This window comes from Pinus tabuliformis, chromosome 6 (assembly GCF_031772625.1).
Source record: "Pinus tabuliformis cultivar Carrire ecotype Pingquan chromosome 6, CPIR1, whole genome shotgun sequence".
NCBI classification, from domain to species: Eukaryota; Viridiplantae; Streptophyta; class Pinopsida; order Pinales; family Pinaceae; genus Pinus; species Pinus tabuliformis.
Window position 1 is genome coordinate 526,994,959 of NC_142292.1, and position 14,722 is coordinate 527,009,680.

Below are 14,722 nucleotides of genomic sequence, written 5' to 3' on the forward strand. Positions count from 1 at the left end.
ACAGCATGGAAGGATGGCCACGGCCACCCAAAAATTTAGGAAATAGGGTATTTAAAAACCACCAAAAGTTCAAATATTTCAAAAAACAGATTTTGTTTTTAATAGCACATTACCAGGAAATTTAGAATGAAGTGATGGAGAAAATTACAATGGTACCTAAATAACAATTTAGGAAAGTATATTTGGGTTTATGTATCTTTAAGCACCTGCATGGCCCAAATGGTGGCATGTTTCTGGGTCCAAAATGCGGCAAACTGTTCAGGCTGTGTGCCTCCCACCCACCCGTGTATTTCATCATGTTCTGGACACATATCTGTAACTAACTGTTTCACGGCTCAGATACATGGGGAGGGGAGGCTTTTCCTGCTACAAAAGTATTCACAATATATGTAATATGATATTATCCTTTCTCATCTATCATCTATTTATTTATTTATACATTAGGGATATTTTTCTGCAGTCTTCATAAATGGCGATGTAAGCAGGTTGTTTATGGCTGTCTATGGAGTCCATCCTTAACTTCCAGGGTCCAGATTTTTAAGATTTGTGGCTTTACTGAGTCAATTGTCTAAGAAACACGAACTGTTATATTTTGAAAGGCATATAAGGTAGTATGACCATTCACCCTTATTCTGATGATTCATTACCAATAAACTGATCATTGTATTTAAGATAGATCCTATTTTCTTGACATTCCTACAGGATGGTTCATAGCAGGAAAGGTTTAGGTCTATATCAATTAATCTTTTGATCCATCATTCTTGAGCCTGAGTTGTTTATGTTCTTTCCTTTTGGCATTTCTCGGTAATGCTTATTTTATCCAATGACTAGAACAGTAAAATCAAAAGAAGATAATTTCTCGAGAACAGTCTTTTGTTTCTTCTACTTTTGTAGTATCCATAGACTTATTTTCTTTTGTCATGAAGCCTTTCACTTGTGCAATTAGGATTTTCTCCTGGATCCAGACTCAAATATTTGCTTGAACTAGATTTGTTTGCTGGAAGCGATGGTGCCATTTTTTGAATGGACATTTGCAAATACCATGGTGCAATCCAAGCATTATTGATTGCAATTTCAAAGGAGCCTTCTATCTTGGTGCTTTCCAACTGAAGTTGATAATTGATTCCATTCTTTGTAGCCCAAATCTATGTATCCGAGATTTCTACCGGAAAACTTATTCCAGCAATTGGTATCTGAAGATGGGATGGTTTTTGAAACAACTGTTTAGATACTAGTAATAATTAAAATTGTGATGGATATTGGTGCTGCCACTTTTGGAAAAACATTTCAGGCCTATTATGGTCGTTTCAGAAATGTTTATATTTTGTGGGCAGTAGGTTTTCCACAAGTAGCAATTTTTGAAGAGTCTGTAGATGTCTCTTTCTGGGCTGTCAACGGCTTTTTAGTTCAAACAGTAAACTTTCTCTATGATGTGGTGGTCTGATCTTTACTAGTGCATTTATGTTAGCAAAGGTAGGTATTCCTCAATTTCTTTTCATCTGCAGAATTTTGTGGTCTAAGTTGATGTTCAAATGTGGAGATTGAATCATCAGTTCTGCGAGATGGAGATTTCAAGGTCACTTGTTCAGTTTTCAAACATTGAAGAGATAAAGTTCTTACTTACTGAAATCATTTTTGCAGCCATATCTTCATGAATCCCGGCACCTCCATGCTTTAAGACGAGCAAGGGGTTGTGGTGGTCGTTTTCTTAACACCAAAAAAGACGGAAATAATCAGGAAGTTGCGTCAGGAGATCAGGATTCTCATGATTCTACAGGCCAAGATAATAAGGTGGTCAATCCTGATGCAGGGAAGGATGTTGCATTACAAGTGTCTGACAGGATGCAACGTACTGATGGTGTAGCATTTATAGGCAATGGCATTAGCACTCCTCATCCTGGAACTGTTGCTCCTGGTCAAGTAGGAGTGGCTGTAAGTGTGACAAATGGCGCACATTACAATTATCCTCAGAGGCGAGGATTTCATTCATCTGCATTTCATTCTATTTCATCTGGGAAAGCAGAAAGTGGCCAAGTGGGAGGCATGGTTTCAAATGGAGGCCACCATACAGCAGTAGCAACCCAATGAAGTCAGGTGGGGCATCGTATGTATGTCCTGTTCAGTGTCCATAGTTTATTGAAAAGTCGGAAGTAAGCTGTCTCTACTGTCCAAAAGCTAAGTTGCTAGTTAATGTTGATTTTTGTAAAAAGATATCCATGCATAGCTTAAGATTTTTATTTTGTAAAATGTATAATGGAAGGTTGGTCTGTGTGTAAACTTGTCATATCTTGTCATGCAGCTTCCTTGACAAGATATTCTTCAAGGAAGGAAAAGGGTTCAGCATACATCTGAGATTAGATCTCTTTTCCGATTCTGAAGCTGATCTTTTTACCTGGCCTTCTCTTGAACTTGGTATATTTGTGTCTGGACTCGAGACACTAGAACAACTATGCTGTAGTTTTATGTGGTGCTGAGGCAGGGGAGAACTCCATCGACCTGCATTGAAATGGACAAAGGCAAATCATTCTTGGCTAATGAATGTGATACTATTTAAGCTTTAGTATTTAACCAACTTTTATTGACCGGTTTAAGTCTCCTTGAAAGTGGACAAAGGAAGATCGTTATTGGCTAATGAATGTAGTACTATGTCAGCTGTAGTATTTAGCCAACTTTTATTGACCGGTATAAGTTATGTTGAAATTGGACGAGTGCAAATCATTCTTGGCTAATGAATGTGGTACTATCTAAGCTATAGTGACTAATGGACTTTGATTGACCGGCATAAGTTATCTTGAAAATGGACAAATGCATATCATTCTTGGCTAGTGAAAGTGGTGTTATTTAAGCTTATAGTATATAACTAACTTGTATTGACCGGTTTTAATCTCTCAAATAATCTTGATAACTCTTAATAACTATGAGCTAGTTGAGATGCCAAAATTAATTCCCTTTATATTTGTATGTGCATTAATTGTGAAAATGATTTTAAGAATACAACACCATCTCAATGCTCTTAACTCTCTTTTCAAAGAGGTTATCTTCAGCTGTGAGAATGAAATATTTTTTCACTTCAGTGGAAAATACACTCTAAAGGAAAGGAAAAATGACAAGAAGAATGAAAGGTAAAAGTTAAAATGTTTAATTCATTGTACAGGTAGTGTACTGCTAGAGATTCAGCTTCTTTGAAGTGCTCGTGTGAGTATTTGCAGGTTATTTGTTTGTGAGTGATGTTTTGGATATGGATCTTCCGTTGAATATTATTTGAATTGTGTAAAGACGATTTAATCAACTGCAATGCTTGGTGGTATATAGAAGTGTTGATTAAAAAACAGGCTATTGTTATGACTGGCTTTATTTTATTGGACTCTTAAAAGGTAAGACGGATTTCATCTCTGGTCTATTACATAAGAACCTGATTCAATCTACTCTTATATGATTAAAGTAAGAGAGGTGTTCGTTGTTAAGCTGAAAAAGTTTGTTTGCGCATGCTCATGTGCAAGAATGTGTTATGGGAACTATATATTTTGCCACGCACAGTATTGTTCCAATTGATTTGGAATTTTAATGAGCCTTGGATACGAACGTTTCCCACGAGGATAAACGTTTCCACGTTATGATTACTTATTCCTGTTGCATGAAATCGCTATGTTGCTCTCATAGGCTCGTGACGAGTAGTTTTGATTCATGATTCAAATATACATATCTTTTTTCATTCAGATAAAAGAATCCAGTATCAGACTAATAGCAATGAAACTTTGGTTGAACAAAGTGGTGGAAGTCAGTTTGTCTTGAAATAGATCATAGTTGTGTGCATTATTTTAACGACATAATAAAATAGCTATCTAAGCGAAAGAGGCCAGGGAAAGTTAAAACTTCCACACTAGAAATATCATGTTATGATATCTAGAAATAGTATATATGTTGTAGTATCTGCGTTATTTTATCAGGTTAAGGAAAGCTGGTACCTGCGTTATCTTATCAGAGTAAAGGAAAGCTCAAATTGTTTATATAGTAAGGCAATAGATGTTTAGATTTTGCGAAGGGATTAACGGAGGATTGATATATGTCTGGCAGCAAATTGAGAATGGTAAAAAGATTTTTGAACCTGAAAATTGTGAGAAGATTTAAAATTGTGAAAAGATTTTTGAATATGTGAATGTGGGATAAAGTTTCAGTTTAGATTTGATTTTTTTTTTTGTTTCTTCAAATGTAGATTGAAATATGTGTTTATATTAAGTATTTATTTAGTATATTTTAATTACAGATTGAGTGGGTTTAATGATTGAAAATATGTGTTTTCCTCCTATTTTATTTAGGATATTTTAATTATAGCTTGAGTGGGTTTAATGGTTGAAAATGTGTTTTCTTTGTAAATTATAGGTTCAAATTTAGACCGGTAGAGTATGTGCAACTTTATAAAATTTGATATTCAAATTGATTAATGTGCGTACATTATTTTAAAAAATATAATAAAATAATGTTATAGAATTTACAATTATTATGTTGCAGTAGCCGCATTATCTTATCAGATTAAGGAAAGCTTAAGTTGTTTATATGGTGAGATTGAAGAAGATAATAGATGTTTAGATTATGCAAAAGGGTAATGGATTGATGTAAGTCTTGGTATCAAATTGAGAAGTGCGAAAATATTCTTGCACATGAGAATGCAGGATAGAGTTTCAATTTCAGATTTGATTTTTTTGTTCCCTGAAATGTAGATAGAAATTTGATGTTTATACTTTATTAGAAATTTGATGTTTATACTTTATTAGAAATATACTAAATACTTTATTAGTTATGTTTAAGTATAAACTGAATGGTTTTAATGATTTAAAATGTGTGTTTCCTCCTAGGAGGTTATAGGTTCAAATCTACGAGGGGTAGAGTATGGATACCTTTCTCAACTTTATCTCCCATTTCCACTCTCACATGTGAGGGGGTCATAGGTTCAGATCTAGATGGGGTAGAGTATTTACACCTTTGTAGACTAGCTGTCAAATTATTATGCGTGCATTTAATTACACTATCTAAGTAAAAGACTTCCAGACTAGTAGTAAGATGTTATATATAAATATTATGTTGTAGCATCTGCATTATCTTATCATAGTAAGGAATGCTCAAGTTGTTTATATAGTGAGATTGAAGAGGTGATAAATGTTTAGATGCAAAGGGGTAATGAATTAATATATGTCTCGGTAGAAAATTGAGATTTGTGAAAAAATTCTTGAACATGAGAATGTAAAATAAATTTTTAGTTTCCGATTTGATTTTTTGTTTATTGAAATGTAGATTGAAATTTGATGTTTAGATTAATAGAGTTTTATTAAGCACTTAATAAGGCATGTGTGAGTACAACTTAGAGTAGGCTTAATGGTTAAAAACATGTGTTTTTTCTATGTGGTCATAGGTTCAAATCTAAAGGGAGTAGAGTATGTGCGCTTTTATAAACTTTAGCAATCAAATTGTTGTTTATGCATTAATTTAGTGGCACTATCTAGGCAAAAGCGGTTGGGCAGAGTTAAAGACTTCAAGAATTGAAATGTTATGATAGTATTTAGAAATATTATGTTATAGTATCTGCTTTATCTTATTGGAGTAAGGGAAGCTCAAGATTTTATTTTATATCGTGACATAGGAGAAGATTTTATTATATAGTGACATTGGAAAAGGTAATAGAGGTTTAGATGCAAAGGGGTAAAGGGGTAAATGGATTGATGTATGTCTTGGTAGCAAATCGAGAATTGTGAAAATATTCTTGAACGTAAGGTTGCAAATAAAATTTTAATTTCAATTTTAGATTTGATTTTCATTTTTTGAAATGTAGATTGAAATTTATGTTTAGATTTTATTAGAATTTTATTAAGTACTTTATGTAGGCATGTTTAGGTATAAATTGAGTGGCTTAAATGGATAAAAATATGTGTTTCTTCCGAGAAGGTCATAGGTTCAAACTCAGAGAGGTAGAGTTTGTATGCTTTTGTGAACTTTAACAACAAATTGTTGCGTGAAGGGATTTTGTTGTCCCACAAATAAGGATGTCTTATAAACCAATTCAATGTTTATTTTGAATGTGACCTTAAAATTATATTATTATTATTTAAAAAATATATAAACTTATAATATTTAAAAAGGAATCATAACCATTTATAATGATATGTAGCAAAATATTTATTGTATATATTCAATCCTCTAGTGGACTGCTTTTTGGTTTGTACACATGTACAATATAATTTCTCAAATGAATTGTATATCCTCATCCTCTAACAATTTAGTATTTTTGGGAGTATATATGCACACTTGGCAGGGTTATGCATTTGTGTGGAACTGAGTTGTATGTTTATCTTTCAGATTGAAAGGAGGATAAAGGGGTGCAATATATATGTATTTTGATTTAATTTTAATTTTTTATTTCTAATAAAAATATACTAGATATTTATTTTTTAAATATAAGATAAAAGTAAACAAAATGTTCATAGAAATGGTTGAATTGAAATGATGCATAAAAATATGTTTCTTATGCTTTTAATTTTTTTTGAAATGAAGTGTGGGGAATTTTAATTAAAATTAAAGGCTAAAAAATGTTTATAAGCATAAATACAAGCATGAAAAAACATATCTTTACGCTGCATATCAATTCAACCATCTATATAAATGGTGAATTCTAATTAAAATTGAAGAATATTTTTGGAAAGCACAAAACATGACGAAAAAATATGAGTGTGCAAAATATTATTGCTGTAATTTTTAAATTATAACATGAAGTAGTGTTAATATGTTCATTTGATTTTTTATTTTAAAATTATAACGTGAAATTGAGTGTTGGTAATTTTTTTGAGTAAGTATTGTATTGTCTTAAGCTAAAATATATATGGTTATGCTAGATATTTTAGGTCAATCCTTCATTAAGAAGACTAAACCATTACCAAAACTGCACTCTTCATAGATAGGCTTAGGATATCATAATTTTCAAAAAGACTAAAACGATGATGCATTTATTGAAAGATAGGTCGGGTTGGCCATTAGGATAAGTTGTGAAATTAGAGTGCAAAATAAGTTGGAGCACAACATAAGACTAAGTAGAGGGATCAAAGTTGGTACCGACAACCTGAATGGGGCTTTCATTGTTGTTGGAGGTGTTTCTCATTGGTGGAGGAATGCTAAGATGTTGCTCAATGCAATTCAAGCGCTTTTCTATGTCCCTAACGTGATGGTGCAACCACTGTGGAGAGTGTAGGATGTTTGTTTGATGCTCAAACCAGTCCATCAAAATTCTACCAAGGAGAAAATTCAAGTGCCAATATAAGTCCATGATGTACATGTACTAGTTGAAGCAGTGGTGCGTATGTCCAACATTTGACACTCAATCAACCAATTTAGCAATAAATTTTGTGTTTGAAAGTTGTTGTAGTTGGGAGACTCTCTTGCATTCCATACAAGTTAGCTCCTCCTGGATGGGGCCTGAGGTGAGATCCCAAAACCCGATCACTAATTCCTCCATGCGTTGGTGGGTACGTGTATGTCCCTAAGAAGCTTGCTCTTGGTAGTAGGCTTCTCCTCGTTGGGCACATGTACATTGATGGGGCATGGTGAGAGGCCTGGCAAGGATATAAGAACAAACTGTCAGGGACGTGAGGGGACAAGTGGTAGGCCCAAGGAGATGTGCCACGTGAGGTGGAGAAGGGGCTAGGTCAACAAATGTTAGATGAAGCTGAGGGGTTAGAAGAGTGTAGAGGAAAACATAGAGCCTATCGAGGAAGCAGGAATATGCGAGAGATGGCCCTGAGAAAAAGAACCAAGCCCAAAGAGCAGACTAAGAAATGCTTGGAGAGCGGCTAGTAAGAACGCCGGCCAAAGTAGTACCAGTAGCAGGTTCAAAAGCATAAACAAAAACCAGACAAAGATAGGGATGCAAACTAAAGGCAATTAGATAGCTCCCGTTGAAGAGTTCCAACGCCCATCGAGACTGTTAGCTAACATGCAAAGGGAATCAGTGTTGGAGGCCAAAACATGCGCATTAATTTTGCAACGAGAGCGAAAGAGAAGATTCGTGCCAATATTCCAGGGTGCCAATTGGAAAGGTCATTGAGTCTCCAGTTGGGGAGGTGTTGTCATTGCTACATCACCCTCCAAAATTTTGCTATATTCGAATTTTGGAGCCTTCCTTCTAGTATGTGAAGTGTCTTTTTTGGTCTTCAAGCGTCATTTTTTGTTTCTAGATGTTACAAGTGTCCATGCTCCTTCCTAAGTGTCATCAGATCACTAAGAGAAATAATTATGCATGTTGGAGTCACAATACACTTCCTAGTTACAAAATGACACTTATTTGTCGCAATTGTGCATACATTCTCTGTTGCACTTGGAGATTGCTTATGAATTGACGTTTTGATGTATATTTCTTAGTCATGGGTCTTGTCTAAGTTTTTATGATGAGTTGAGATTTGTTATGCTTGAAAATACCCCTAACTTAGTGTGTTTTTCCATGTTTCAACCTTCCAGACTTGGACATTTTTTAGACTTTGCAAGTCTGCCCTTTAGGCTAGGAAGAGTGCATTGCATACTCCTAAGGGCTAGTGGAGACCCTTCTTGTTAGTTAGAACTGTGCTTTGCGCCCAGAAAATTCCTCTCTCTCCCTCCTAGCACACAACACATTTCTAGTCAGTTGATCGTGCTTGTCTCTCCATTTTGCTCCAGTCAAGCCTCTATCTCTTAGTTGAGCGCATTGTCCACTTCTAGTGGGCAATGATGCCTTCCTTCGTGCCATGCAAGTCTGCCCCATGCCCTCCTTATGGTCCCGACTCTCCTCCCTAGCGCATGGCGCAATTTTAGTGAACAATGTTGTTGCCTTGCCTCTTGCAACTGTGACCTGCGCCCATCAAGCCTCCTCTTCTAGAGCTATGCATGGCACAATCTCAATGAGCAGTGAAGCCCTCCTATGTCCCCTGCAATTTTACTTTGCGTCTAGAAGGCCTCACTCTCTCTCCTTTGCGCATTGTTGAGCCATTGTTAGAAAATTTGTATGAAACATGATAGAGTAGGAGATTTTTAAGCTAATGATTGCTTTCTATGAGTGATATATACTTGCAGGTGTTCAATAAAGCACGACAAAGATTTGTGAGGAGATTTGTCTGGAAAAGCCGCCCATGGAAGCATCTTGAAGACAAAGGCACAAAGGAACCTTGTTGCGATAGTTGAAGGAATGATGGATTTGGATGATCAAAGTGACTCATGAAGACTCCATGATTTCTCAAGACCCTTTGGAGGGTAGAAGGCAACAACAATGCAAGATCTGTTACAAGTATTGAAGACATAGTGGCAGTGTCGTCACTTCTCAAAGAACTCCATGTTACAAGTCACTATGAGTCCAAGTCATCAATGTCTATGACTTGTCATGTTGTCATCACATGATGATGTAATTTTGGAAAATATTGTAAATGTAAATATGTGGAAGTCCAAGAGTCACATATGGACAAAAGAGTCATTAGGAAAAGTCCAAAAGTCTCATGGAAGTCAAAAGGTCACATTAGAAGTCCAAGAGTCATGAGGGTAGTCCAAGAGTCATGAGGAATATGAAAGGTCCTTTCTCTTGTTATAAAAGAAGCCTCATTACTGAAGAAAAAAACTTTTCACCTTAGCTTCTCCACCTAGGCATTAGAGAGAGATTGTTTTGTTGGAGAGCAAGGAGTGGCTTAAGGCTCCACTATTGGAGCTAGTGGTGTCTCATTGGATCAACGTATTTTGGAACTTTCGCTTAATATTTGAAGCTCATTGAGCCAACACACTTTTATGCATATATCGTGAATGTAATAAGACTATTCTTTATATGTTTGTGGTATGTGTATTGTTCATATGCACTAAAGAAAATGAAATATTTCATTGGCTTTGGTTCTCACTTTGTTGAATGTATGTTTTAATTGTTTTAATGATCGTTATGTCCATGTGAACTATTTCGGTATACAATCAATGATTCTTTCTTAGGTATATGCATGTGTCTTTATTGGAATAATACTAATATTTTTCTTCTAAAGACTCACTTTCTCTTCTTTTCCGGTGAAAGAACCTGGATACATATTGCAATTGAACATTTCACAAGGCATACTTGCTACTCGAAAGTACGTGTGTCGCTCTCTCATGCTAACGACTGCAACCAAGACAAATCTATAAGTGTATGGTAGTCGAGCCACATTTTCGGATGGAGCTCCTATACCAAACATTGTGAGGTCTAATTGGGACTTCATATAGGGGAGACTCCTTGTATGTTGGCGAGATCTAGCAATGTCAACATTCTGACGTTATAAGGAGGGAAACCTTTATATGCCTGATGAATCTCATCCTAACAACTAACAATTCGTGTACGATAGTAATGGTATGAGTTCAAATCCGACTCATATTTGTGAGATAGGGGAGTCCTCTCATCGAAGTCTGGAACAATCTTTTGAAGTTACATATGATCAATTTTGGACAATTTGGCTTATTAATTGTCAATTTGCAAGAGCTCTTAGCTTCCTTTCTGTAGTTGCTATTCTTCCTCATAAGCCGATAAAGAAAGAAACAACTTGCCATGACGTACTGGTTTCTTCAATGAAATATTTGGTTATTGCAACCCTTGAAGAGTTAATTGATTCTACTGAAAGAACACATCAACAAGGGGATCTTCCACCCATTGAGGAGGAAGGAGACAAGGAGGATTTTCAATTTTCTGGGAAAGAATAATCAAGACAAGAAGAAGAGCCCGATTATAACGAAGATTTGAACGGTGAAGGGGAAGACTCTTTAGAATTGAAGGGAGAAAGGGAGGAAGAAGAGCACATGGTTGATTAACAGTTGGATTAGATGGACCAAGGGCCTCTTTCTCTTTCGGGAAATCTTCATCGCATTGTAGAAATTTCATCGTAGAATAAACTGATAATGCAATATACTAAAGCAAAATAGTTGATCTACTTCTACAAACAAACTTGCGGAAGCTTAATCGATTTTGAGAAAGATAAAATAGAACACATATAACAGAGAATAAGAAATCAATCACACATGAACATACAAGAATTCTTTGGGGAAAGCCTCAGCTAAAAATCCCGCTATCTGTATTATCATACAAGTGGAAATATCTCAGGATTACACAAAGCTTTAGCTCACAAGCTATCCAGCTCTCAGTGCAATCCCTCTCTGCTGCTCATAGATAGAATAGACAACACATATTCCTTCCTTCAGTCCTCCAAGCCTCCTATTCCCTTGCGCAGTTTCTCCTGGGTCTTCAAGCTGCCACCTGTGTGTAATTACCTCACACGCTGCTCACTAACCTCTGAAATAACTGCGCAATCCTGAAGGATACAATTCCTTCTGCATGGATGAGTTTCCTTTATAGGAAAATTCCTCCAATTGATAGTACACTGTCCCTTCCTTTAATCTCAATTGGGTCTTTCTTTGAACTGACATGCATGAGTTATTTATGAGAGAATATTCAGTTATCTAGAGAACACTAGTTGCATGCATGCATGCATTAACTGACTAAACTCACAATTAGTTCCACAAAATGTTTGGAATTAATCTAACTGGACTTAACTCAGTTAACTGAGCTAATTAATTACAACTCAAATACAACTCATCCTTATCTCCTTAATTAAGGGATAACTTCCTCAATCAAAGGGATAACTGTTGCATGTCTTCACAAAGACTTCATGTTTGATTTTCTCCAACTAATTAACTCAAGATGAATTAATTAATTATTTTTCAAACAGCTGCTAAGATCAAATTCGAATTTTAATTCTCAATTTTAGTTCAGGGACTAACTAAAATTGGAATCTATCCCGAAATGCTATTTATAGTAATGCTATTTTTAGCATTTCTATTTTATCATTACTTGTTGCTATTTCCAACACCTTAAATGCTATTTATAACATTTCTATTTTTATAATTTCTTGTTGCTATTTTCAACATTCCCTCTCAACAAGAAAGGCATTCAACTCGAACTCGATCCTGAACCTTTGGAATGTTCTGCATGCAACACTTCTCCCTAGTGTTGTTGCTCCAGCAACTCTAGAAACAAAAAAATTATCCAACCTGAATCAGAATGATGCCTTTGTCATCAAAGTCTCTGACTGCTATTGCCTTTGTCGACTGAAAAAATCTGCACCTCTGTGCTCTTCAGTATCTGACTGCTCTAGCCTCTGTCACTTTGATCTCTGACTACATCAATCACATTGATTCCTCCTGCTGCATCCGTGCTGCTGCTGGTCCTGTCTCCCAGCATTGCATCCGCACTGCACCTCCTCTCATCATGTTGCATCGTTCTGCCCACTGCTGCACTACAACTCAGTTACTGAGAAGTAATTAACTGATCTCCCAACTGACCTCCCTGTTGGGCTAGAAACATCCTCTGATGCTGAAGCTTCCTTGGCCACTCCATCTGCATCTGTCTCTACGCACTCAGCCAGTCCTACTACTCCTTGTCGGGGCTCTCGTAGCAAGGTCTAATCAAAGAGGCTGGGTACCTCAAGGATTCTACCCTTATTTCAGCCTTCTTGGGACTATCACTCCACATTGCCCCACCTCCCACTTGGAGGTATGGATGCATGTGATCCCTCTGCCCACTTGGCTTGAAATTTCCCACTACTGGAGGTCTCTGCATGAGTGGATGCCTCCACTCGGTCTCCTTTCGGCTTCTCTAGTTGTGGCTGTTCCACAACCCCCTGAAGCTGCTTCATCAATTGTGGCTCCTCCATAATTGTCTGAGACTTCTTCTGGCGCTGCATGTTGAGAGGTAATGTACTCTCCCTCTCAACCACCAAGTCTCCAACAGTTGCCTTGCTCCTTAAGGATTTGCATGTATCTTGAACCTCAAGAGCATATAGGTTCTTGATTCGTGAACCGATCTGCTTCACCTGTCTCGTGGTGACGTGTCTAAGGAAAAACTTTCCCTTACTAAAGACTACATCATAGCCTTTGTCTTGCAGCGTTGCGATTGATACCAATTTTTTCCTCAATCCTGGCACATACTTCACATCTGTCAAGGTAATGTGAGCTCCATGCTCCCTTTGAAAAACAACTATGCCTACACCTGAGACACTATACTTTTCATCATTACCCATCGCTATGAGTATCTGGAGATCTTTCTCCTCCAAGGTACTGAACAAACTCTTATCGCTGGTCATGTGGAATGAAGCTCCACTATTAAGAAACCAATCACATCCCACCATGGATGAAACCATGCATGCGAAGAGGGTGAAATCTAACTCGAACTATGAGGCCAGTGCCTCACCTTCTAATCCTTCCTTGGATTTCTTCAATGGACAATTTCTAGCAAAATGGCCCACCTCATGACAATAAAAGCATCGCACTTTCGATTTGTCAAACTTCTTCCCACCATAGGAAGACCTTGATTTGGGATGAAAATCCTTCTCCTTCCCTTTCTTTGCCTTTCTCGCTAAGGCACAATTTTTCTTCATCCTCCTTGGACGAAGAACCATCTCTGGTGCTTCTCCTTATCTCCTCCTGCATCAGATCCGACCAAAGTCGTTCCCAATCTGACAGTTTCTCTCTTCCATTTACCGAGTCTTGGTAGCTATGCCAGCTCTTAGGAAGACCGAGGAGAGCAAGACTCACCATGTCATCATCGGCTGTCGTGATCCTTACACTTCCAAGCTCATCCCTGCAGGTGGTGAGCTTGTTTAGATATATAGAGATCGCGTCGCCCTTTTCACACTTGATTTTCCAAAGCTTGTCTTTCAGCGCCAACTTTCTATGATCGCTGCTATTCTGATATAGATCTTTCAATGTTTTCCACATTGAAAACGATGTCTCCTTCCCATGGAGACTCGAGACTATGTGGTCTCGAGGTCCCTCCAGAAGGATTCTCCTCGCTCTAGCCACACATTTCTTCCATTCCGCCAATTCTGTAGCATTAGCTATTGCTGGCTCGGGGACTTCTTGACCAATGAAGTCCTTCAAACCGTTGTCCTCTAACACTGCTTCCATGCGATCCTTCCAATCTATATAATTTGCACTGCCATCGAGGGCATACTCGAGTCTTAAACTGTTGAACGCCATTGGTGAAATTTGAGATGTGATAAGAATTCGAATTCTATAATCAGGAATTTCAAACTTTGAACTTATCCCTTCTTTGTATACTGTTCTCCGCTTTGATCACCTTTTCTTTGATACCATGTAGAAATTTCACCATAGATTAAACTGATAATGCAATATACTAAGCAAAATACTTGATCTACTTCTACAAACAAACTTGCGGAAGCTTAATCGATTTTGAGCAAGATCAAATAGAACACATATAACAGAGAATAAGAAATCAATCACACATGAGCACAGACGAATACTCTGGGGAAAGCCTCAGCTAAAAACCCCGCTATCTGTATTATCATACAAGTGGAAATATCTTAGGATTACACAAAGCTTTAGCTCACAAGCTATCTAACTCTTAGTTCAATCCCTCACTGTTGCCCATAGACATAATAGACAACACATATGCCTTCCTTCAGTCCTCCAAGCCTCCTATTTCCTTACGCAGTTTCTCTTGGGTCCTCAAGCTGCCACCTGTGTGTAATTACCTCACACACTGCTCACTAACCTTTGAAATAACTGCGCAATCCTGAAGGAGATAATTCCTTCTGCATGGGTGAGTTTCCTTTATAGGAAAATTATTCCAACTGATAGTACACTGCCCTTTCCTTTAATTTCCTCTGGGTCTTTCTCTGAATTGACATGCATGAGTTAT

The 14,722-nt window shown here is 37.0% G+C and overlaps 1 protein-coding gene across 4 annotated transcripts in view; it reads left to right on the forward strand.

The window, feature by feature from the left end:
- The window catches only part of LOC149259613 (nuclear transcription factor Y subunit A-7-like), a 72,471-nt gene extending 69,611 nt beyond the window's left edge, over window positions 1-2,860 (forward strand). For 2 of the 4 annotated variants that reach the window (XR_016257745.1, XR_016257743.1), the window contains exons 6-7: window positions 1,642-2,150; window positions 2,300-2,860. Coding sequence is in view for 2 of the 4 variants with exons in the window: in XM_089418835.1 (XP_089274961.1) it covers window positions 1,642-2,088 (447 nt within the window). In the remaining 2 variants the exon portion in view is untranslated. The remainder of the gene's footprint in view (window positions 1-1,641; window positions 2,151-2,299) is intronic. The other 2 variants (XM_089418835.1, XM_089418826.1) reach the window with 1 other exon arrangement.
- The last annotated feature ends 11,862 nt before the right edge of the window (window positions 2,861-14,722 follow it).